Here is a 23941-nt window from a genome sequence, read left to right on the forward strand (position 1 = left end):
ACAGCCAATCCCATCATCCAGCTCATGGCCAACACAGAACTACAGCTCCCATCATCCAGCTCATGGCCAACACAGAACTACAGCTCCCATCAGCCAGCTCATGGCCAACACAGAACTACAGCTCCCATCAGCCAGCTCATGGCCAACACAGAACTACAGCTCCCATCATCCAGCTCATGGCCAACACAGAACTACAGCTCCCATCATCCAGCTCATGGCCAACACAGAACTACAGCTCCCATCATCCAGCTCATGGCCAACACAGAACTACAGCTCCCATCAGCCAGCTCATGGCCAACACAGAACTACAGCTCCCATCATCCAGCTCATGGCCAACACAGAACTACAGCTCCCATCATCCAGCTCATGGCCAACACAGAACTACAGCTCCCATCAGCCAGCTCATGGCCAACACAGAACTACAGCTCCCATCATCCAGCTCATGGCCAACACAGAACTACAGCTCCCATCATCCAGCTCATGGCCAACACAGAACTACAGCTCCCATCATCCAGCTCATGGCCAACACAGAACTACAGCTCCCATCATCCAGCTCATGGCCAACACAGAACTACAGCTCCCATCATCCAGCTCATGGCCAACACAGAACTACATGCCCAAGATAGAACTATAAGACCTATCAGACAGCTCAAGCACCAGAAGAATGAAGGAATCCACCAGTTATTCCTGGTTTAGGGTTACTATTTGCTGGAGAATTACACATTTGCAGTTGGAGGAAAAAGGGAATTTGGACAGAATATAAACTAAAGGCAAAATCTAGGTGTGCAGTGGAAAATCCCTGGTTTTAATAGACTTATTCCGCAGCTAGTAACATGCGTTCCAGTGGAGGTGTGTGGAGGGAAGGGTGCTGCTCCCCAAAACCATCCTCAGACGTTGGAACCATGACCAAGAGTGAGAAATACGATGCCTCAGAGAACTGGACCAGCTCCAGTCTCTCTGTGGGAGGAAAGTGGATGGTTTAAGGCTCAGTGTATAAATTGCAAACAAATGGCCAGTATTCTACCTCTCCACTGTTCCTTCCGTACAGACGCCTGTGTACAGACGCCTGCTGACGCTGTGATCCGTAGGACTGCTTCCTGTGTCCTATGGCCATAATGTGTCATAATATCTGGTGTATTTACTAAGGTCACATCATGAAATGATTTCATCAGATGTACGACGATTAGAAACATCCATGTAGACTGTGCAGCGATAGCAGACAGCCGTCTTCTAACATAGCAAACGGTCCGACTACCCCTTGCGTTATTGAGAAGCGGCAGAAATACGCATGCAACGTCGTAGTAAAACGTATATAGTGGCGCACTTATAGTTCGGGAACTTATAACTCCCAGCATCCGCAGCCGGGAAGGCTCTCATTCTCTAATGCCGTTAGTTGGCTGCACATGTTGTGAAGCACGTGGTCCTGAGATCTCACAAGAGATTTGATTTGAATGTTAAAGGGCAGGGGAGCGAAGATATCTTGCTGACCCTGAGGCATTGAGAGAGTTAAGGTCAGGGTAACTGGTAGCAGGGTCCCTGCCCCGGGAATAATTCATTCCTTGTACAAGCGACACATTCCAAAATAGCCATTAAAAATAGATACTCCAAAAAAAGACACTTTTTTTATACAATAAAAACTGAACTGGCATCCTCAGCTGCAACCGTTCTTTCTGGCGGACACATCCGTGTCGTTTTTTTCTTATTATTACATTTTATTTATAACGCGTCGACGTATTCAGCAGCGCTGGTACGGGGGGGGGAGGGTACAGCATTCCCAATGGCCCAAATATATAAATATCTGTATTTTTAGTATCTATAAATAAGTTTTTGTGATTGGAGACCCAAGGAAACTGTGCTAATAACACGAGGAACAAATTTCAAATGCAAGCGCTCGTCTTCTCATTCAGGGCAAACAAATGTGTCTTCTGAAACAAGCACTTTTTGGTTTAACTATTAAAATTCCAGAGGGTAGCTGAATGTATAATTTTATGTAAGGGGAGCCTACATCGTTCAGGGAGACTGAAACAAATTGCACCCTACAAAAAATCGTTTGTAACATAAACGTGTAACGTACAGCATTTCCCCCGCAGGGCAGGGCTGGGTATTTGCCTCTATTCTCACGGACCCTCTCTCTGAATCTATTAACAGAAATAAACCGTTTTCCGACCCCCAGACTGCAGGGCTGTATAACTCGGGAATCCACCACTTTCATCCCAGCTTCCCATTAGCTGGAACGTAAAGCTCCGTGTAAATATTTGTGTCATTTTTTCACGTATACCAAGAACGTTTTATATAATAGAAGAAGCTCCCTGTCCTGTTTTTTCACTCTGCCCACCCCTTTCTTCTGGACATGGTGGGGTTTGCGGATCTGTTCCTGTCCAGGTCATCTCTCTGGGGCTCCAGAATCTTTTAAAAGTGCTAAGTACTGGCTACAGGGGTCACAAGTCAGAGAAACCCCTTGAGGGAAGTTTGACTTTACTCATTCGTGAAATGGGGCGGGGGAGGGGAGAGGGGCTCCTTTTTTGTGTTGTTTTTGCTTTTTTGATTACCACTTGACCTCCCACCCCACCCCTTTATATTGACTCCTACCGGGGCATCTGGCCTTTACATCATGGACATAGAAGCATCGCATTAACCCTTTCACCGTTCCATATAGTTAACACGGCAGGGACTTGGTTACCGGATAATCAATACATATTCGCGTAATACAATAAATTGTGTAACACTTTAAAAAGAAAAAACATGTTGGGAAATAATGCAAATAAACTACCTGTTGATTTTCTTTTTTTCAGGTTTTTTTTTTAAATATATATTTCCTTTATGGCAGATATTCTCTGATATTCCGCTTGCCTGGGAGTCCTACATAAACTGTAATCCACCCCGTCTGAAAATGATTGCGGTGTCTTTAGTAGATATATAATGTGATGAGCACAGATCATTCCTCCTTATTCTTTTGGATTTTTCTCCTTTTATATAAAAATAGATCATGAATACATGTAGACAGGATAATGTCATTAAATGGCACTTGTTAACGCGTGGTTCCCTCTAAGTCACGTGGCTGGTAACTCTTATATACGGTATATGATATCTTATATACTCAGCATCAGTCCGGCTCAGTCCTAAAATTATCATGTACTGTGGGCTGTACATCGCACGCTTCTAGGGCGGCCAGTGCTGAATGGGTTAATAACTGCTTGAATTAAGGTGAGCGCTACTCACTCCTATTGACCAAACACGAGCTTTAGGCTTCATTTAGAGAGATTACTCGTCTCTCTGTACAGACACTTTCTTGTTTGCAGCATATGGTGTTAAAATCAAAGTGTTGGGGGGGGGGGGTAAACACACCGACCCCAAATATTTATTCCTCCCACTGCAGATGTACATTAATGCAGGCAACGGAGAAAACGCTTCTCCTTTTAACGTGCTGGTGTCTGGCTTGATCGTGTCGGCAGAAAGAGCCCATTGAGGGGTATTCATGCATCTGCCTCGGGGGGACAATAGATCCAACTTTATATACTGGCCGGCCAGTTGCCCGAGCCTTTCACAGCCTTTGTTTTCTCTCCCTCTTAATAAACTTTTTAGGCGAGTTCATCAATTCGCTTGAATAGCTGATGGACTCATTTGTAAGGACTGGAAACAAAATCTGACAGGGGGAGGGAGAGCCGCGTTCCGCCATTAAACGCATTTTACGTTTACAAAGTTTTAAAAGAAAAATAAAATAACTGAAAAATACTCTAAAATCTAAATATATCAAAACGTTTCAATCTGGGTGTTTAAATATAATATATGTGTGTGTGTGTGTGTGTGTGTGTGTGTATATATAAATATAGTTTTTATAATGTACAGAGGTCCAATTTTAAGCATCTGTTTTTTTTTTTGTTTTTTTTTTTTACTTACATTTTAAATAAAATAAAGCATAGAAAAATTCACTGATATTTTTCCAATCAATAAATTAAGCAATAAAAAAATAGTGAAAATATAGTTGGTTCCTTGATCTTTAGCAAGAGGCTGAGAGTTTTTTGTAACGGCCTCATAATAATTTGCCGTGGGCCCTGGGAATCTGTGGCCCCCGCGAGCGGACGGACGGGAGTTGGCGGGATCACTAAGCCTTGATGCGTCTCCCGAGTGGTCTCGTGTCAGGGTTAAACTTGTAATCACTGCTGACATGTTTGTGAGAGGAGAAAGTTCTCTTCACCTGAAGGGTCTGATAAGGAACAAGTCCCTTTAGAGTCCTGTACCTTCGCCTGACCTCAATTATTTATAGGAATTTATGGCCTGTTTATCCAAAAAGATGCTTCCAACCGTTTGTATGTTTTTATCTTTATTTTTTATTTGTCCTTTGAAACATTGTATTTGTTTCCTGTGAAGATACATGAAGAGTTACAATCGCTGCTATCTTAAAACCAAATAAAATCATCATAACAAACAGGGAGGTCTTTTCGGTTTTACCTAAATTTAGTATTTTATAAGTAAATAATTACCGAGACGGTACAGGAAGGATCCCCAGAAAAGAGCGTAGAAAGAATAAGGGTCTAAAATGCACTGCGCCGTGATATATAGACTGAGGTAATGTGGTATGTGGTGTCCCTGAAACGTTTCATGCTGGGGACACAGAGATTTCGTCTTCGTGTATATTAGGCGTCCGTACACCGTGCCACGTTACGATCGCTCACGGGCCGCTGTGTACCCTGCTTTATGTCCCTTAAAGGTATAGAGCTCTACGGAGCTAGCCATAGAAAGAGAGAAAGCGAATTTGGTAAAGACGCTACCCCAAGAGGAGACCTGGATAGTCTTGAAAGCTTGCAATCCATTATAAAGGGATCATTTTTACCAAATATGCTTCGTCCCTTAGCATAGAAAGAACGCGATTCACCCGGCACATTCCAACCTTTTTCTACAGGACCGTAATACAGTTTAATCTCTTATTAAAAGTATATAGTGCGGCTTTGGCCTTTATTTAGCCGGGGTCAGTTTTTGGAGGGCAGTTGTTAATTCACAGCCTTTATGGCTCGAAAGAGTTTTGCGAAATGTCCCTCTTTGTAAAGAAGCTTTGCGGGCAGAGTCGGGGGTCAGGCTGAGACAGGGATTCTGTGGATGAACTTTGAACGCCTGTGATCAGGGGTTCTCCATTTTCAATTTCTATACTTCCTAGGTCTGGCTATTGTTCCCCTTCCAGGCAGCTGCCGGTGCTAATCTTTTGGCTGTTTTCAATCAGAATGAAGGAATATGTACACCCCAGAGTGCTGGATATTAGCAGTGCCAGTGGGGTAAGGTGACCACTGAGATCAGGCGACAAACACTGGGAAAGCGCTTCATTGAACTCAGTTGGACTCTGTGCGCTCAGGTAGATCCAAGTCACAAATCCTAACATGCATTAAGTTATGAAAATCAAAAAGAAAACAAGGTGACAGGTACCCGCCGCCGGGTCACGCTGCCTCTCACCTCGGCTAAAGGTTAAACTGCTATTTGACCCCAACCCCTGCGTTTAATAGCAGCGATAATCCAAAGGGGCAGATTTATAGCTCGGGTCCATTTAACCTGCGGAAGGACCCCTGACACAACACAGAATCCCAATTATAATTCTCAAACTATAAAGCAAACTCTGCTCGAGAAGCCCGTAGTGCGCTGAACCACCTCTATTACTTCTAGTAATGATAATAATAGAACTTAGAATTTTAATGAAATTGGGAAAAAATGAAATTTTTTTTAGTGTTTTCCTTGAATTGAATGGCTCAAAGCAGTCTCTCATTAAACTGGGTGTAGGGAAAACCGCACGGACCTAGGTAATAGCCTCCAAGCAGATCAAGCAAGGATCAGCCACCCAGCAGAGAAAATCTAGCATCATAATGACAACAAGTGGGGTTTCCATTATCATTTTGTATGTAATATCCTTTCAAATTTTCTAAATAAATTCAGTGTCTTAATTTTCGTAAAATTGAGCTGATATTTGATATTAGTAGAAATGAGTCAGTCTGTCCATAGGAGCTCCGTGGCAGCTATCAGTCCTGTCCTGTGTGCCGTGGCTTGGCCGGAGCAGGAAATGCTAAATATTTAGCATGAGATTCCTGGACATTAGCGGCTCCCAGCTCTGCTATGTGAGTCCAGCCCCAGCCAACAACAAGTGCTTATCAGACGCGCAGAGGCCTTTATGTCTTTGCTTAGGTGTTAATCCTTTAACAATCGAGTTATCTGAGCGCTGGGGCCTCTTCCCTTCTCTTATTTACACCTAATTAGAACTTTGAAATGTCACTTCCCCTCATTCACTTCATTCATTTCATTCCCCGCAGCCGCAGACAGGTTAAATCCCTCGCCTTGTGAAGCTTTCTCTGTCCTCCCTCTCATGCCAAAGATAATTAAAGTGTTTCAGAGTCGTGTCCTGTAATCTCTGCTGTGTCCAGGTGGCCGCTGTTTGGTGAGTCAGGTGTAACAACCAGGGAGCCGGCTCATGTTTCCCAACTTCACCCCTGGCATCAGACTGTCACCGAGACACGTGGACCGGAAATGGTTATAAAGGGAAGGTTTTGGTATACTGAATATTGCGTGTTTAAAACAAACGGATATTGAGAGCTTCCATACTGTTCAGTAGTATTTTACGAGACGGCAGCCCGCGGAGTAGGGCATCAAACCCTCTTATCATGAGCTCGTTGTACAGGATTTGCCAGTTCTGGACTGGGTTTTATCAGCCTGAGAAAAATGCGTGTGTTTCTTGGACCACACAGTAAATAACTTCTCCAAACAATGATAAGAAATACTCCGTATGAAAGAATACATTGAAACTGTAACCAACAGGCAAAAGAAGCAGGATGTCCCCCGGGGGCCGCCCCGGACGCAGGTTGCCATGGGAAGCAGAAATAGACTTTATCCCACCTGCCGGACCACCAGAGACCAGAGTAGAATAGATAGAAGGGACGTTAAAGTATGAAGGAGATTTCCCTGCATCGTTTTCTCGTGGATGTTTCTGAGATAATAGGTTCTGTGACTTCTCGTAGGACCCGCGCAGGTTTTACCTGCACAGAAGCATATTTCAGCCCGTAAAGCACGGAATGGAAACTAATGAATCTCAGAACAAATAGTCCGGTGAAGAGTAGCCGGAGAGTCACAAGAAAACCTGATCCGATCGGCTACAGATTATTGACTCGCCAAATGAATCAACCTCCGTTAGCTAAACCGGCCACACATTGCCGTCTGCTTTTATTACCTGGATAAATCCCATTAAAATGTGAGATATTCGAACTTAATAGTGAAATAACCAATACTGAAGTTCCTAGAAAATGCAGTCGTTATGACTCTGCGTCAACTCTTTCTGCATCAGACATCTCAAAATTGCTGAATTCCCTTAAAATTTGAAAAGCATCCGGGGCAAATATTTCTGCTGGGGACTCGAAATGGGAAGAAGCATTATTATATTGTAATGTATATAATAAATATAATTCCATAAATAGAGGTTAATCACAATATCCCCCGGCACCCCGTGCCATTTAACTGCACATTTAGAATAGATTCTAAATCTTGATCGCTGGGCACACGAAGAAAATGTAAAATAAAAGAAAGTCCCCCAAATTCTCCCTGTCAGAGTTTAATACATTTGGAGCTCAATCTCGTTTGCTCCATACATTTGCTAGTATTTGTTTCATACCGTGCCAGCACCGTACGGATTTATTTGTCATTTACGGTCACATTGTGCCCCGGACCCCGAGACGGATACAGCGCGCCCCGTTGTTTGTTTACGACACGTCTTCCTATGATAGTTATTGAGAGCGGAGTTTGAAGTCTTCGCTGACCCTCGATAAAAAGCTTTTCAGCTCTGTAAAGAAGACCCCTCCGCGTACGGGACGTCTCATCCCCTAATGAGTTTTTCTCTGTGGGTTTAATCTCGGGGAGGAATGTTGTGGCTGATACACACTAATCTGGTTTAAACAGTCGTCCCCCAAAAAGGAGGGGTCTTCACGGAAGCAGAAAAGGGAGAAAAAATCTGATACAGGTTATAATGCTCGGGACGCATTAAGTTTCAAAGGGACAATTCAGCCATATTGTAAAAGGCATTCTTCTCACTGGATGAGACCCAGCGGGAGAGGGCAGGACGGCTCCTTTACCGCGATGATCTTACCAGCCGGGCCGTGTGTGCAGGGAGACCGCATTATTCCAGCCTTACACGTTTGGGAAGCTTCACTTAATTGAATTAATTCCCTGGTTAGAGGAAGGCAGCTCAGATCCGCTAGCAGCGCTAACAAGGGGCATCGTACACCAAGCTGCCGGCCCGGCTTCCCGTACCAACTCGCAGACGTCCACCACAAGGCCCACCATGCCGCAGGCTGTGCGTGATGGGATTTGGAGTACACACCTTGGAAGGCAAACACGTCACCCTGTGCTTTAATTTAGATCAATGCAGTAAAAAGGTCTGTTTCTAAGTGAATAAACTGAATTAACCGCAATGCGGCCGGTTATCAAACGACTAGTAAATAAAGGTCATTTGTGATTTTTAAGCCGAGTTCTCTGCATTATTGAAGCATAAATGGCATGAATTTATAAAGTGCAAATGAAGCTTTGCATTGGGGGCTGTGGTGACTTTTACTAACGTTACCGTCTGTGCTCGGGGTAACCCGTGTGATTGTGTCATGAATAATGGGGAGTTTATTGTGATGTAAGGAAGCTGTATTATTCATACGACACTCACTGGCCCCAACTTCAATGTTACAATGAGATACGAAACTGCAACCAGTTATGGATACAAAGAGCTGACACATAATTCCCAATACTCTCTCTCCCCTCTCTCCCCTCTCTCCTCTCTCCCCTCTCTCCCCTCTCTCCTCTCTCCCCTCTCTCTCTCTCTCTATATATATATATATGTGAAATTGCGCAGGCCTGACAGGTGCACGGAGTTTGTGGCATTTCGGGTGGAAGTTGCTCTTTTTGCCACATGACTTGGGGCTGTTACTAATGTTTGCTCTGACACCACAAGTCGCTGGTTAGAAGACGCTCCGTGCACACAGACCCCAATGCGCTGCTCCCCTCCCATTTGGCTTCTGGGAATAATGGGGGTCTTTTGTTGTGTAATCAGGCCCCTGATGGGCTTGGAGACAGATACAGATTCTTGGCATTTGTCGGGTGAAATGAAAGCCGGATTAGCCAGAGACCGCTGCACACTCCATGGCAAAAGCAAGACAGCTATGTCCCCATTCAGAGTCCCATTCTGGTCTGCTTACTCTCTCTTTAAGATGTTTGTATTCCTAAAGTGCCTATTGAGGCTTTCGAATATGGAGCAAGCTGTAAAGGCATCACTTCAAAGAAAAGGCAGGGACCAGAGGAGTTTATTAAAGTGGAGAAGAGGCGGTCAACTAGTCTCAGGCCAGATAGATGGATGGAGAGAGAAAGAGAGATAGATAAATAGAGAGATCCCTTTACTTACAAAGATTCAAAAACAATGCAGGGCTTTTTTGTAAATTGTGTTTACAATACAGACCTATTCTGCTACAAAACCCGCTGGATTTAGCCCATTTATATCACAAGAACGTAACAGGACACATCTCATGACCACAGCAGACACCGCGCTCTGCAAGGGCAACCATGGCTGGTTTATTGGTACAGATGCCATTACTTTACTACTTATAAGACTAGGATGCATTTTGGGGAAAATGTTCTAAAAGTGGAGCAGTCACCATGGAAACCTGTGCAATGTTTTGCTGATAGGGCAGCCCTTTTTTAAATATGGCTATAAATGATTGTTTTAACCGCTGCTTGACACTGGGATTAATCAGCCAATGGGAATTGGCGAGGGAGGCAGGGCAACAAACGTATACTCAGGAGTTATCTATCAGTCTCCGCAGGCTACTTGTCATATAAGCGACATCATCTAATTGCCGGGCAAATTTCGTATGTATTATGTTCGAATAGGGCACCCGTAACAGAGCACGCCGCACCGCATGCGCAGCTCAACTCCAGGCAGCTCCCTGTATGACCTACAGAGCACCCATAAAGCTTCCCCGAGCCACGGACCCGAGCGCAGAGTCCGGGCCACGGACCCGAGCGCAGAGTCCGGGCCACGGACCCGAGCGCAGAGTCCGGGCCACGGACCCGAGCGCAGAGTCCGGGCCACGGACCCGAGCGCAGAGTCCGGGCCACGGACCCGAGCGCAGAGTCCGGGCCACGGACCCGAGCGCAGAGTCCGGGCCACGGACCCGAGCGCAGAGTCCGGGCCACGGACCCGAGCGCAGAGTCCGGGCCACGGAATGTCCGGCTCCCTCTCATCTTTTCATGATAGAAAAAAGGAAGTCAGAATTGGATAGTAACCTTTCACCCAGACAGCCCTCTGCCTGTGATTTGGGGTCAGGGTTCATCTCCAGAGCTCCTCGCGGTGTCCACTGCTAGAATAATTCCACCCAAAGACCCTTCGCTTGTGTATTTCAGACTAACATTGGCTGATGCACACAATACCGCTTTAACAAAAGGTGTTGTGTACCTGGGTCTTTTCCCCATTTTACAACCAATTCACACCTTGATCACTCCAAGTAGAGTGCATGCTCGGAGTATGGCCCCAGTTCCCAGTAATGGCTGGATGTGCGTTATAGGGCTTGTAGTAGATGCTATGTACCGGCACCCAGACCACTACTGACTTCTATCCAAGGACCCATCACCACGGAGTCATTTAATGACCAGGAACCCTAACGCAAGCCCCTCGTCTCCACTCACATGGGGTGGATTTACGTACATCTCCCCGCAATCTGCTAATGGATCGGGAGCAGTTCCCACTTACACAGCCATCCCCAACCCCGGCACGGAGGAGGCAGAGCGCTTATCAGACCTGCTTCTAGAAGACATTCAATAAAGAGTCCAACTCATAATAAGGATCAGTGGGGACGACGAGCAAAATCCCATCACAGCAAGAAGACACGAGCCGAGCGCAGCCTACAGAACGCCAGGCAGCCGCTGCCATTTAACGCGCATTTCTTGAATGACAAAGTTAACTTTAAAGGATCTTTGCATTGACCAGGTATCGGTGGCTTCAAGGCAGCTGGCGTGCGATTTAAAACCCACACCATTTAAATTCCTATGAAAATTTGGATCGCTGTGAGGAGACAACTGAGGTTAATCCCAGTTTAATGCAATGTTGCAGTCACAGGACCGGGCTAGATGATTCTGTTATCTCTCCCCAACATTTGAGTCTCCCATATTTCACCCAGCCAAATGTGCTGAACAGAAGTGCAGATTGAGGCAATCCGAGAGCCTCAGGAAAATGTGTTATTAATATCTAAATAACTTCCAATACTGTCTCTAAATCTCCCCTTCACCATTCCAGATGAATTCGTTTGAAGTTTTCCCCTGCCTCATCTCTTCAATGTCTCTCCCTTTTTTTTTCTTCTTCTTCTTTTTTTTTTTTTTTAACCGGGCTTAATTCGAACTGGTAAATATCTTATTTCTGTAACCAAAGCCCACTCACACACAAGCCTGATTCACAAAACCCTTCTAGTAATTTTGAACAGAGAGGCCGGTTCAAGAACGGATGAGTTTCTGGGCTGCAAATATTTATTCTATGAAGGAGCAGCGGAAGGATCTGCGACCGATTAGACTTTATCTTTAATTACTAAACGCTTAAAATTACACGTTTACAAAGAAAATCCCATGCGCATCACCTTATTGCATCATAACAGATAAAATAGGGACGTTTTGGGGCTGGGATGGAATAATTAATCGGGAATTAATGAATGAATGGTACTTGGGTCAGATTCCTGTCCCGTCCGGATAAATGTCTTTAGTAAAAAGTTTTAGCAGATGTATTTATTCCCGTGGCGGTCGTATGGCGTGCCGTTCTAATATTATTACCTATTAACATGTTACATGTGAGTGACTTGGAGTGAGTTGGATGCTTTGGGATAAATCAGCTCGAAGTAGCTTGTTAACAAATCCCAAAAGGGCCATCGAATTCATGGTCTGTAAAACCTAGAGGGCTTCGTGTGATCATTAGTCCTAAGGCTGTGCCGGGGACATTGAAACATTTATTGCACGTGAAATATATAGCTTTATTATTTATTTATAGAGCGCTTTATTTCGCTATACCCAATAGCCAAACACCAGGCCAAGACGCGGAAGACACGCCACGCCAAACCCAGACGGGGGCCGCCTGCAGTTATAACGCTAATAGCATCCTGCGTGTTTTACTGATATTATCCCCAGACCAAGTTTCAATAAATCCATGTTGGGAATTGATGAGCAATAAGGGAGGAGGTGCAGAAACATCGGACCTGATCATCCGACAGAGTCTTTCGGCCCGTCTGGTCACCTGTCTTTTAAACCTTAATCAGTCGTTGGTCTCGTCTTAGATTCAGGAGCCGTATGTCTACCCCATGCATGTTTAATACGCTCACTGTATTACCCTCTACCACTTCTGCTGGGAGGCTGTTCCACTTATCTACCACCATCTTAGGAAAGTCATATTATGTATATGGTGACCCATTTTCATCTACAATGGTACCCAATTTAAAACACACAAGGAGGGTCTCTGCTGATTTCGGAATGCAACTTTCCCAAATTATTTTCTTGGCATTGGGCTGCACTGATTATATGTTCAATGCATTGAGATGCCCTTCTGCCAGTTATATAAATTATATCTAGCCTGTGTGCCTAGGTTAGCCAACCTAGGTGGTCCCGGGCTCTGTCTCATGCCTGGATACCCTCACTGTAAGCACTCTCAAGAGTATAGCGCTCACTCTTTATTCACCGTCTAAACGTATTTATTGTCGGTAAAAGAAAACAACAAACAAAAAAACAGTAACATTTGAAAAACCTCTTATAACGGACTCCCCGTCTGGAAATAATTTACCCAGAGGAATGGTATAACAGGACTGGTCGAAAGGCTGTGAAGAGATCCAGCATCACTTCGTTACAAACCTTTACAAATATCTTTCTGTCATTACCATCATTAAATTAACCCCTTAACAGCCAACGTGCCTAGTTTTTAGCATTTGGCACAATCTTTGCAGCTACTGCTTTAACCCTTTGAGGGCTGCAAGGGTTCAATAGCCAGTTTTTAGGGGGGGGGGTGTGCAGGTATATGGGATTACTTCCTTAGAAACAGATATAGAATGGGGTGAGTGAGATGCATTAACCCAGTGTGTGCCAGGGAGCTGTGCCAGTGCAGCTTTCTGCTCTTGTGTGCCTGGCTGCCCTCCCTGTGCCGTGTCCTCCCTCTCCAGCAGGGTTTATCTGCTGCCATGTGCTGGTTCCCAGAGGCCAGTGTCTGCCTTTGTAATTGTTATCTGTGCTCATTGTTGTGTTCATTTGTCTCTTCATTTTTAGTGGCGTGTAAGCCCACAGAGTGCTGGGGAGAGGCCTGTCCCTCAGTATTTACCCCCAGAGCCAGTGAATTGCCTGACACCCCCAAAATATTTAAAACCATCCCACTAAATCCCAGCAGCTTTCTGTTTGATTATACTGGGAGTCGTGGGTAATCCGTGGGTTTAATGAAGTGCCTGGTGCCTGCTATGTAAACATCTCAGTCTCTCTCAGGGAGAGGGACTTGTGTGTTTAATCCAGACACAGGGCAGGTATGCCAGATCCTCACCCCTTACAGGTGGATGGGGGGGGTAAGAGTGACATAACTTTCTCCTTCAATCACCCCTCAGAGTCCAATTAAATGTGGCATCTCATTGTCCACACACTCACAGCTTACCCCAGCTCAGCAGACCCCATAAGTGGCTTTTGGGGCCAAAGTTAGTAGTCACCGGCCGATGAGCATTCCCAACAGCCTCCAGGCCACCCATGTAAATACCCCTGGCCCCTTCCCGTCTGTCGGGGTAACCAAACCATAGGCATCAGCTGGCCAGCCAACATAGCAGTTTTTTTGTTTTTTTATTTTGTTTTGAAGGGGGGGGGGGGGGGTTGTTTCTCTGTCAGAACAATAGCTTCCAAGCCGTCAAAGAGTTAATGCTTGTAGTGTAAAAGCCCCTGTCCGTCAGATCCTGGGGGATATTAAAAGATAGCCCCCCCTTATTAAATAAATAATATTTATTAGAATAATAAAAGAATGTTATCATTTATAATAATATCAGTATTAATATACTATAATTATTAACAATAGTAATAATAATGGTAATAATATTAGTAATAATAATTAATAACATTTTGTTTTACAATAACCTTTGACCAATAGAAACATGTAACACCGTATACACGGATAACGAAATTTCTCAATATACATTTATATAACGGGGAACGAAATGTACAACCATTTTAGCGATACAACTCCCGATAAATATGTAACTTGCTGGTGAAATTTAGCGCCGCAAATACACTTTGCGCCCCAGTCCAGCACTAAGGAAACCGGTTTAAATAACTCGAATTAACAGCGACAGATCGGTTAATATTTAGCAGCCCCGGCTCTCTAACGGAGTAACCGTCCCCGGGCGAGCTGGAGATAGCCGTTTAAAGATGAAAGGAGAGAAATAAAGGATGACTTTAATCTGTCGGAAAACCCTTCGGGGCCCCGGAGAAATGCCCGTGATTGCGGCAAATGCATCTCCTACTGGGCCCACAAGCTATAACACTCTCCGCGGCATCGCTGCCTATTCAGCGCTCGGCGTTTTCATTACCGGCGCTAATAACGGAGTGAGAGGAGACGGGAGCTCTGCGCGGCTGCAATAAAGGGGGATTTGGTTGGGGCTTCACACACAAAAACACCAAAAAGTTTATTTATCTTAAAAACAAACTTTGGCTCTTTTTTCGTTGACGTTGGAGGGATATCGTACGAAATAAACGGCGAAGTTTACCGCACTTTAATTTTTCACAGGAAAATAACATTTCAAATCTATATCTTACACGTTTTATTTGCGATATATATATATATATATATATATATATATATATATATATATATATATATATATACATGCTCTCGTATAATGTTACGGGTTTCGCATACACACGCGCAGTTTTATAAAATACACAATTTTAACATAATTACACAGTTTTTTTCCCTTATTTACCCCTCATGCTCGGAACTCACTTCGGTAGAAAAAAATAAATCTTTTTCTCAAAAAATTCAAAACGATAAAGAAAATTCGTGTTTATTTTACAGATTTTAGACTCGGATAGAATTTAAAAATATGGGGAATATATTAGCAATTTTTATTTTTGATCACATTCCATAGTTTCAGCCTCCTTATTTTTATTTTACCGTTTGTTAAAAGGCAGACAGTGTAAATAAAGGACAATAAAATAAAACGAATAATAATTCTTTTTTTTATGTGATTTATCCCTCGCCAATATTAACCCTCGTGAACTTTCCACTTGACGGATAAATGACACGCGGCGGGGGGCAGCAGTCATTTGGTGGCTCCGCTTTGATTAAAAGCTCGGATTGGGCTCAGATTCATTTCTCAAAAGAGAGAGATTTTCTCTTTTTTATTCAAACTGAAATTTCCCCTCCGACATAATGTTTTTAAACGTTCAACAAAATGCAGGAGTGGGGGCGATTAGGCGGAGAGGGGGCTTATGCCAAACATTGTGGGTGTATTTAAGGAATAAAAGTGTTCGTTCGCTTAAAAAGAGGATAAAATATAAAAAAGAAGATAGTCACACAATAGACCTGGTTTGAGGATGAACAATCCGAATTCCCAATATTCCCAGTATATAGTGAAACATTCTGGCCGGCTAGCAGCGGGGGGTTCCCCACAGCCGACCCCTTTTCTTCCTGCTTCTCAAGCCTTTGTGCAGGGGCAGGGGTTTGAATGGGAAAGATACCCCCTCCTTTGGTGCTGTGTTTTTTAGGGGGGTGACTTTCTCTTTAATAGTTTGCTTTGTGCCCCTCAATAGACAGGAGGCTTTTGTTGAGCCAAGTTCATCTTCAAGTTTGGGATAAAAGAGGGGAGTGGGGTTTGGAAAGAATCCCCCAGTCCCCAGAGAAATGTTTGATTAGGTCATTGGGGTCTTTTTATCTGCCCCTAGAAGTGGCATCGAGGGATTTTACGAAACACCTTTCTGGTCCAGAGGTTTAAATTAGAGGTTCGGTGCCCCGGGGTAAAATGTTTGAACCTGTTATCCCTCTAATAAAAGCCCAATAAAGGCTCGTCCCTGTGCACCTGAAAATACTCAATTTTGTATTTTATATAGTATATTTTTTGCAACCTAATTATCCCAATAATTAGCAAAAATACAAGGAAACAACAATTCTAAGAAATATTTTTTGAGATAAAGGCTATTAGGATGTAAAATATCCATTAAATCCTTAACATTTTAATTTTTAGATTTTTTTTCTTCTGCAAATATCTGATTATTTTTCTGATTAAATGCCCTTTAACGCGTTTACATTGGGATCGGCACCGGAGATAAGTTCGCCTAACTTTTATCTAATAATTTTCCTTTGGGGCAGTTAAATGAGCAGCACAGCTTGGGGCAATTCATTGTATAACGAGCCAGTCACCTGCATCATGTGTCTCAGGGACCGTCACCTGTACGGAATCTGGGGGACTGTCGCTCCCCACTGCCTGCTTAAATACATTCAATGTAAGTCCCTTATCCAGTTCCTCATGATTATAGGAGTCTGTGACCCGGTGCCCTCCCAGTGTACGGGACAGTCCCCAGGAACCCTGCCAATGTACGGGACTGTCACTCGGAGCCCTGTCAGTGTACGGGACTGTCACCAAGAGCCCTGCCAGTGTACGCGACTGTCACCAGGAACCCTGCCAGTGTACGCGACTGTCACCAGGAACCCTGCCATTGTACGGGACTGTCACCCGGAGCCCTGCCAGTGTCAGCGACTATCACCCGGAGCCCTGCCAGTGTCAGGGACTATCACCCGGAGCCCTACCAGTGTCAGGGACTGTCACCCGGGGCCCTGTCAGTGTCGGGGACTGTCACCCGGTGCCCTGCCAGTGTCAGGGACTGTCACCCGGGGCCCTCCCAGTGTCAGGGAATGTCACCCGGGGCCCAGCCATTGTCAGGGACTGTCACAGGGCCCAGCAGATCACAGTCTCTAATTGGTATTGATAGCTGAGTTCGGGCTGCTGTCAGCTGTGCTTCCTAGGGACCGTTTAGAAGGCAAGTGAATGTGTTTAACAAATTAATTTAGCAGCAGATCTCGGGCCCCCAGCCTCCTATAAATAATTGATCAAGGGCTAAATTAGCCAGCGGGGCCCCAGTGCCCCTGACAGCAGACATTTCACACCCTGCGGGAAAGAAGCAGCTCCTCCATGATCTGTCACCCCTTCCCATTTTTTCCAGCCCCTGCCACCATAAAATCTACGCCCCTTTCCATATATCAAAAACACTTCATTAATATTAACAAAACTGCAATTAACTGCCCCTTAATGTGCATCAAGGGCAATATCTGCCCAGTCCGGCAGTACACGTCCAGAACAAGTAGCCCAAGCACAGCTCCTCCTCACAATCAACCAACGTTTGACTGCAGCTCCCATTCAGGGTGAAGCCTCTGCAGACATTTAAATGCCAAATTCATTGACGCCCATCCTTGCAGGAGGAGTACATTGTCCCCATAACCCCCTTCCCTCCATTATTGTCCCCAATGCAATGACGCAGTTGTGTTGCCCACGTTTCGTCCTACCTTTGTCGCCGAGGATGCCATCAATGCTGTGTTTTGTCTTCTTGTCTCCTTCATCCTCCTTCTTGTCACAATCCTCATCATCCTCTTTCTTCCCGAACTTGATTCGCAGGACTCGGCTAATCGAACTCACTAAACCTCGGACATGAAAGGAACAGGAGGGGGTATAAATTGGACTGACAAGGGCAGGTGGACCCCCTCCTTGGGACTTCATGCAGCAGCTAAAATGTCCCAGATCGTGATATTATCAGATGTATCTTGGGCTTTTAACCCTAAGGAATTCAGCGCGGTGAATTCCTTTGCAAATACGCGAATTGCGTCAAAATGACAGCAGATTGACGCGAATTTAAATGGCTTTAAGGATCCTTAACACCAGAGTGGTCTATTGACAGCTCCTGAGTGTGTCCCCAAATTGATTGTCTTTTAATTTCCAGGAATAACACCCTGCGGGAGCTGCATACCTCGGGAGGGCCCGTTATTACCGGCAGTGTGTGAGTGAGTGTAGGGTACTCATCCATTTCGTAACAAGTTTTTAAGGTGGTAAAGTCCAGTTTTGGACAGGGTGCCCATGGCACAGACAGCTGCAGGGATAATGGGGTCTATTGCCAACTCTTGTACCCTGTGGCCAGCTTCCTCACTCTGCCCCATTGTGCCCCTTGTCCTGTGCTCACCTGAGGGCACAGAGCTGCGGTCGCAGTGTCCATCTTTGAGCAGCCTGTCCCGGATCTCCCAGCTGAACATCCCCGGGTTCTCCCTCTTGTATTCCTCAATCTTCTTCTCCACATCAGGAGTGGCCACCTGCTTTAATGGCCAAGAGAGGTGGGCAGCTTAGCCAAGGGCAGACACAGATACAGCCGTAGACAGACAAACCGGCACAAGTCATGGGCAAACACATCTCATGGCGTGGGCAGTGTGTTATATGTAATATATAATAATGTGTCCATGTACATACAGTGTGTTATTTGTAATATATAATAATGTGTCCCTATACACACAGTGTGTTATTTTAATATATAATGTGTCCCTGTACACCCAGTGTGTTATTTATAATATATAATATGTCCCTGTACACACAGTGTGTTATAAGTAATATATAATATATCCCTGTACACACAGTGTGTTATATGTAATATATAATATATCCCTTTACACACAGTGTGTTATATGTAATATATAATATGTCCCTGTACACACAGTGTGTTATATGTGATATATACTATGTCCCTGTACACACAGTGTGTTATCCCTGTACACACAGTGTGTTATTTGTCACATTGTGTCTCTGTGCTGCCTGTCCCATTAGGCTGCCCCTGTGTGGTTTCACAATGCCAGTTACTCTGTGGGTAACAGTGTGCTATTGCCCCTGTCATGCCCAGTTCTATTGCCCTAATGCCCTACAGCTAGTGTCTGCCAGTGTAACCGGTACTCACCCTGGGCTTGCTGCCTCCAATGGCCCCTGGGCGGATGGAGCCGGTCTCCTGGTACCTGCACAGGATTTTGGACACGCACCCGTGGGACACCCTGAGCTGCCGGGAGATGACACAGGGGCGGATTCCGTGGTGGGCCATCTCTACTATCTTATGGCGGATGTGGTTGGGTAGGGGTCTGCCATTGATGAAGACCCCACCGAGCTGGTTAACTCTTCCCTGGCCGAGGGGAGTGGACACTGCGATCACAAAACAGAGTCAGTTAAGTCTTCCCAGAGACATAAATACACCAGACCCCAAATACAGGGGATCAAAGGGGAGTCTACACACTATATATATATAGATGGGTGTTTAATAATGCTTCTAATATATGTGTATATATATATATATATATATATATATATATATATATATATATATACACACCGAGGGGCATTTATCAATAAGTATATTATTTATATTATTATAAATACATTTATAAATATATTATAACAGGAAAGTGGTTTAATATTAAAACTGAACACGGGTACAGAGCAGATACCCAAAAGGGGGTTAAATATTATTTCCCGTGAACTCTATTTAGGCTCAGTATTGGGGAAATTATTATCGGTAACTTTTTGCACCGATAATCAAATTCAGTTAAATACTGCAAGAAAAAAACACACTCTATTCAAGCGTGCTGAGATACTCTACAAATACACGAGTGGGGAACTCTTTCGACATATTCGTTTTCTAAAAGTACACAAAAATAATAAAGTTTACACAAATGCGAAGCAGTTTAAATGTGACACTCTGTGTGAATAAACGCGAGAGCAGACAAATAATCAGACTGTTTGATATAAACACGCAAAGTGGACGAAACCCACCCAGGAAATTACAGTTTTATGAAAAAAGCACAGTTAATGAAAGGGTAGTTTACAAGTAAACCGATTCCCGGGTGGGGATTAATAGACTGTGGAAGCAGACATTTTTTAGAGAAATATGCGAACATTTATAGGAATATTCTAACCCATTAACCAATTTACATTCACATTCATAGAATTATTGCTTATTATAATTTATATTATTATTATTATTATTATTATTATTTTCATCATTATTTATTATTACTATATTATTATTTAGAATAACAAATATTAAATGTATCAACAAAACTTTTACTTTTCTTTGCATATTTTTTGGGAGCTTCTGGGCCAATTTAGGCTGAAAATGGTAACTTTGTGGCCCCCTTGTCCCCTGCCCCACACAGTGACTGAGTGGCAGCGATGCCCCCATATCACCCGGAGCCCGGTTATCTCAGTAACGTCTCTCCGATTTTCTGCCCGTGCCGGTGGGGAGGCGGCGGCTGTCTAATCCGGGCAGAAATCTGCAATTTGTTTAATATCGTGTAATATAGATCTTACAGATTAGAGCGATTTTCCAGGCTGGCAGAGTGAATGTGTAATGGCGGAGGCAGGGGGAGAGGGCAGGGGATGGGGATATTTGGGGATTTCATGCTAATTCGCTCTGTATCATTAGACCTAAGAGCTCACACTCAAGAGGCTCCCCGAATGCACGTACCGGGCTCTTTAATATTCCTGCTCATGTTGTGCAAATATCTCGTAATCCTTTGATCCGTCTCTTTGCTGTCTGTTTTACTTTCATTTGCTACAGAGAAGCACTCGACTAAATCCCCGCAGCCTGTGGGTTTTGCAGTTTTCGTGGCTTTTCGCAGTTTTATTCCACGCACTTGATCACGGATTGGATAAATCGGAGTTTTAATAAATGCATATGCTGTCTCGGGCTGTCTCATGCTCTCTTAGGCTGTCTCAGGCTATTATCTGTTCCTTGCTGCCCCCAAATCATGGGCCAGAGCAGACAGGACCCAGCTAGAGGCCCTCAGCTGCAGGGGCCCTAATTAGCAGCTCAGCAAAGTGGCACCGACGTGGAGAAAGTCACAACACGATTAAGGCCAGTAAATACCCCCTCACCCATTAAAGCCCCCCAGCTGGCAGATCCTATGCCCAGCTCTCCGCTCACTCCAGATCCTAGAATTCCTAAGGACGCTTTTTCCCAAACTTGTAAAATAATTGGTTTAAGTGAAATCCGAACACGCAGGGTGACAGCTGCCACACTAAAAATCAGAATAAAATTGTGTGTGTGTCTGCAAAAATACTACAAACATTTCTATTAATAGATTTAGATTAATAAAAAATATATAAAAACAATAATAATAGAAAATATACGAAATAATAATTTAAAAATAATCGAATTCATGTATATTATTATTCATGTATAGTGTAGCGATCATAAAAATTACGATTGTATTATGTTACATTGTGCATACATATAAATACACACAGACACCTATATAATATACATACAACACACATATATAATATATTTATATATAACACACATAGATAATATATATATATATATAAAACACACATATAATATATATAAGATATATATATATATAAGATATAATATATATATATGTACACAAGCGAAATAACAAAATACTGTTTAATTGTATTCGTGTTTTATTTAATATATTAGAAAATGTTTTCTTCTCTAATAGTCTCTTCTTAATATTTGAAAAAAATGTATAGAGATTATAAAAGAAGAATAAGTTTCGGAAACTATTGCCGCTTCTGGTAAATAATGTAAAAGAAAAGCAGAGCGACGTGAGGGGTACTGGGGGTCCCCTTGGTATCTGGGGAGACCTACCTTCCAGGGGGAAGCCGGTGCGGGGGTAGTTCTGTCCGGGAGCTGGGCGCATCATTCTGGGCACACTGCCTGGCAGTCCTGCCATTCGCAGCTGGGCAGAGAATGCGGGTTCTGGGGTGAGGGACCCTCCAGAAAGCTGGCAGTCGGGTCCTGGGGGCGCAGGCAACACACAATCTGCTCCAGGAAGGACTGAGGGGCACAGGCTGCTGGCTCTCCGTTTGCCCTGGGTACCTGGGATGTGATGGGGGTGTTAGCTGGGGCAATTAGTGTCAGCTGGAAGGTTTGCAACTTGTTAAAGTGGCCAAGTTTGGCTCGGGGTAGGAGGAGTGAGTGGAGGCAGGGAGGCTGCGCTGGACTTTTATTCATGAAGAAGGAAGGGACTTGCTGACAGACGGGGGACCAATGGAAAAAAAGACTCCTTAGGGCCCAGACTGGGGGACTCAACATACAGATATATTTCATCTTCCAAATCCTGGAAAAGAGACGTGGAGGGGCTGCTGGCTGTACCTGGGCACATTCTGCACACTCTGCCACATTTACCCCTCTCCGGGTACACAGCAGATGCTCTGTTTTTTCCTCTTTTTGCGGCAGAAATGTCCCGGGTGTGATGTCACTTTGTCTGCCCGAATATTTCCTAATTATTTTTTGTTTTACTCGTTCCTAGAGAGAAGATCTCAAGGTAAAGTGAAAATGGTGCAATTTAGCCAGTCTGTGCGCTATTACCCCTTCCCTTAAACGCTTTTATAGAGACAAGTCACATGTGCCTAAAACTGCCCCAAAACACAAGGATGTTTCAGGTGGTGGGGACATCGTAGTCATATAAACACCCCCAGGGGGTAAAAATCACACACTATACCCTATAACATATACTATATGTAATATAATATACAAGTAATGCGCTTTATTCCATGTTCAGTGTCCGTAACTCCAAACGGAATTTATTTTCTTCAGAAAAATATGAATGCGGCTTCATTAAAAGTTTGGAATATTTTTTTAATAATTGTTTTAACCCCTTCCTGGCCGTGAATTGCATGTATTCAAATGCGGCAATAGAGCCTTATATTTTGGCCATTTATACATGTTTTTAATGGTGTAAGGTGCGGTTGAATTGACCCTGTCAGTGCCAGAGAGGTGTCCGATGTATTGTCTGCCCCATTGGCACAGAAAGGGGTGAAATAAATCTTAATACCCATCGGTAAGTGGTTGTACGGATTTTGCCCCTGGAGCTGGCATTGGAGGGGTTTAAACAATGACAGGGCACAGTGCAGTGTCTGGGGGCTTCACACAGAACCCGTTCTCAGCAGGGGGTGACGCCAAACGCTTAGGCACCGTTTTCATATGTAAAATGGGCTTTTCGGGGAAATCATCAAAAAGGACACTTTTTCTTTCCCCTTCCATACAATTTCCATATATTTTATTTTTGGTTGAAAGGGGAAAAAAAATCTGAATACTCAGCATTAAGAATTACCCAGACCCAACAAACCAGTGCCCCATGTTGATGGCTAAGAGTGCTAGGATTGATTTTCTATTTCCCGCTTTGGCAAAATTCTCAGAACACTTAATGTGTTATAATTTACGAAGGATTTAGAATCTTATAACTATTGCCACAATTTTCCCTGCATGTTTTAGTTCACCAAATGTAACAAAGTAACAAGGTGAGAACACATTATATGATGGAATATTTCCTGTTTTTACTGAAGCTTCAGCACACATTCATTTCCATTTCCATGTAAGTGATTTATGGATTTATGTTTCATTTAGCGCAATGTATCTCTGTGTGCAGAATTACAGAATAACAGCCCCTGATGGGGTAGTTTGCACGATATTGCTGTTGGATCTGTTTGATTTGCTTCTCTTCCCCAACCTGCCCCTAGAATCTGATCTTTGGGAAAGCTCTCTCTGTTAAGGTGCTATTGGGTTACCCCGGGATCAAAAGCAGGATTAGCTTTTTTACCATGACCAAAAGAATATGTAAAAAATGTGTCCAAATATTTGACACCTAAACACAAAAATGGACAATTCATCTTCATGCCATAAATAAAACTGTTTTGTTTGTTTTTTAATTTGCTAACTTTTCAAAACTATATATATTTATTTTATAATTTCCAGAAACACGATTATTGGTTTCCACCCAAAATAATGCACAATAAATAATTATTTTCGAATTGTAGCATTTATTATTTTTTTTATTATCCCACAATATCAATAAACTATTGACATAAATGAATGTGCCCCTGATATCTTGCCCCATGTT

At 43.7% G+C, this 23941-nt stretch overlaps 1 protein-coding gene across 2 annotated transcripts in view; it reads right to left on the bottom strand.

The window, feature by feature from the left end:
• LOC149275687 (paired box protein Pax-7-like) overlaps positions 1-21772 on the bottom strand; it is a 45472-nt gene extending 23700 nt beyond the window's left edge. The window contains exons 1-4 of one of the 2 annotated variants that reach the window (XM_089504434.1): positions 21688-21772; positions 18979-19214; positions 18220-18349; positions 17552-17680 (exon numbers count right to left, since the gene is read on the bottom strand). In XM_089504434.1, coding sequence (XP_089360560.1) covers positions 17552-17680; positions 18220-18349; positions 18979-19214; positions 21688-21772 — 580 coding nt within the window. Of the gene's footprint in view, positions 1-17551; positions 17687-18219; positions 18350-18978; positions 19215-21687 lie in introns of both variants that reach the window. The other variant, XM_089504432.1, reaches the window with a different exon arrangement.
• Between the last annotated feature and the right edge of the window lie 2169 nt (positions 21773-23941).

The sequence above is a fragment of the Sceloporus occidentalis genome, unplaced genomic scaffold (assembly GCF_023333645.1).
Source record: "Sceloporus occidentalis isolate IW3139 unplaced genomic scaffold, rSceOcc1.0.p SCAF_271, whole genome shotgun sequence".
Lineage (NCBI taxonomy): Eukaryota > Metazoa > Chordata > Lepidosauria > Squamata > Phrynosomatidae > Sceloporus > Sceloporus occidentalis.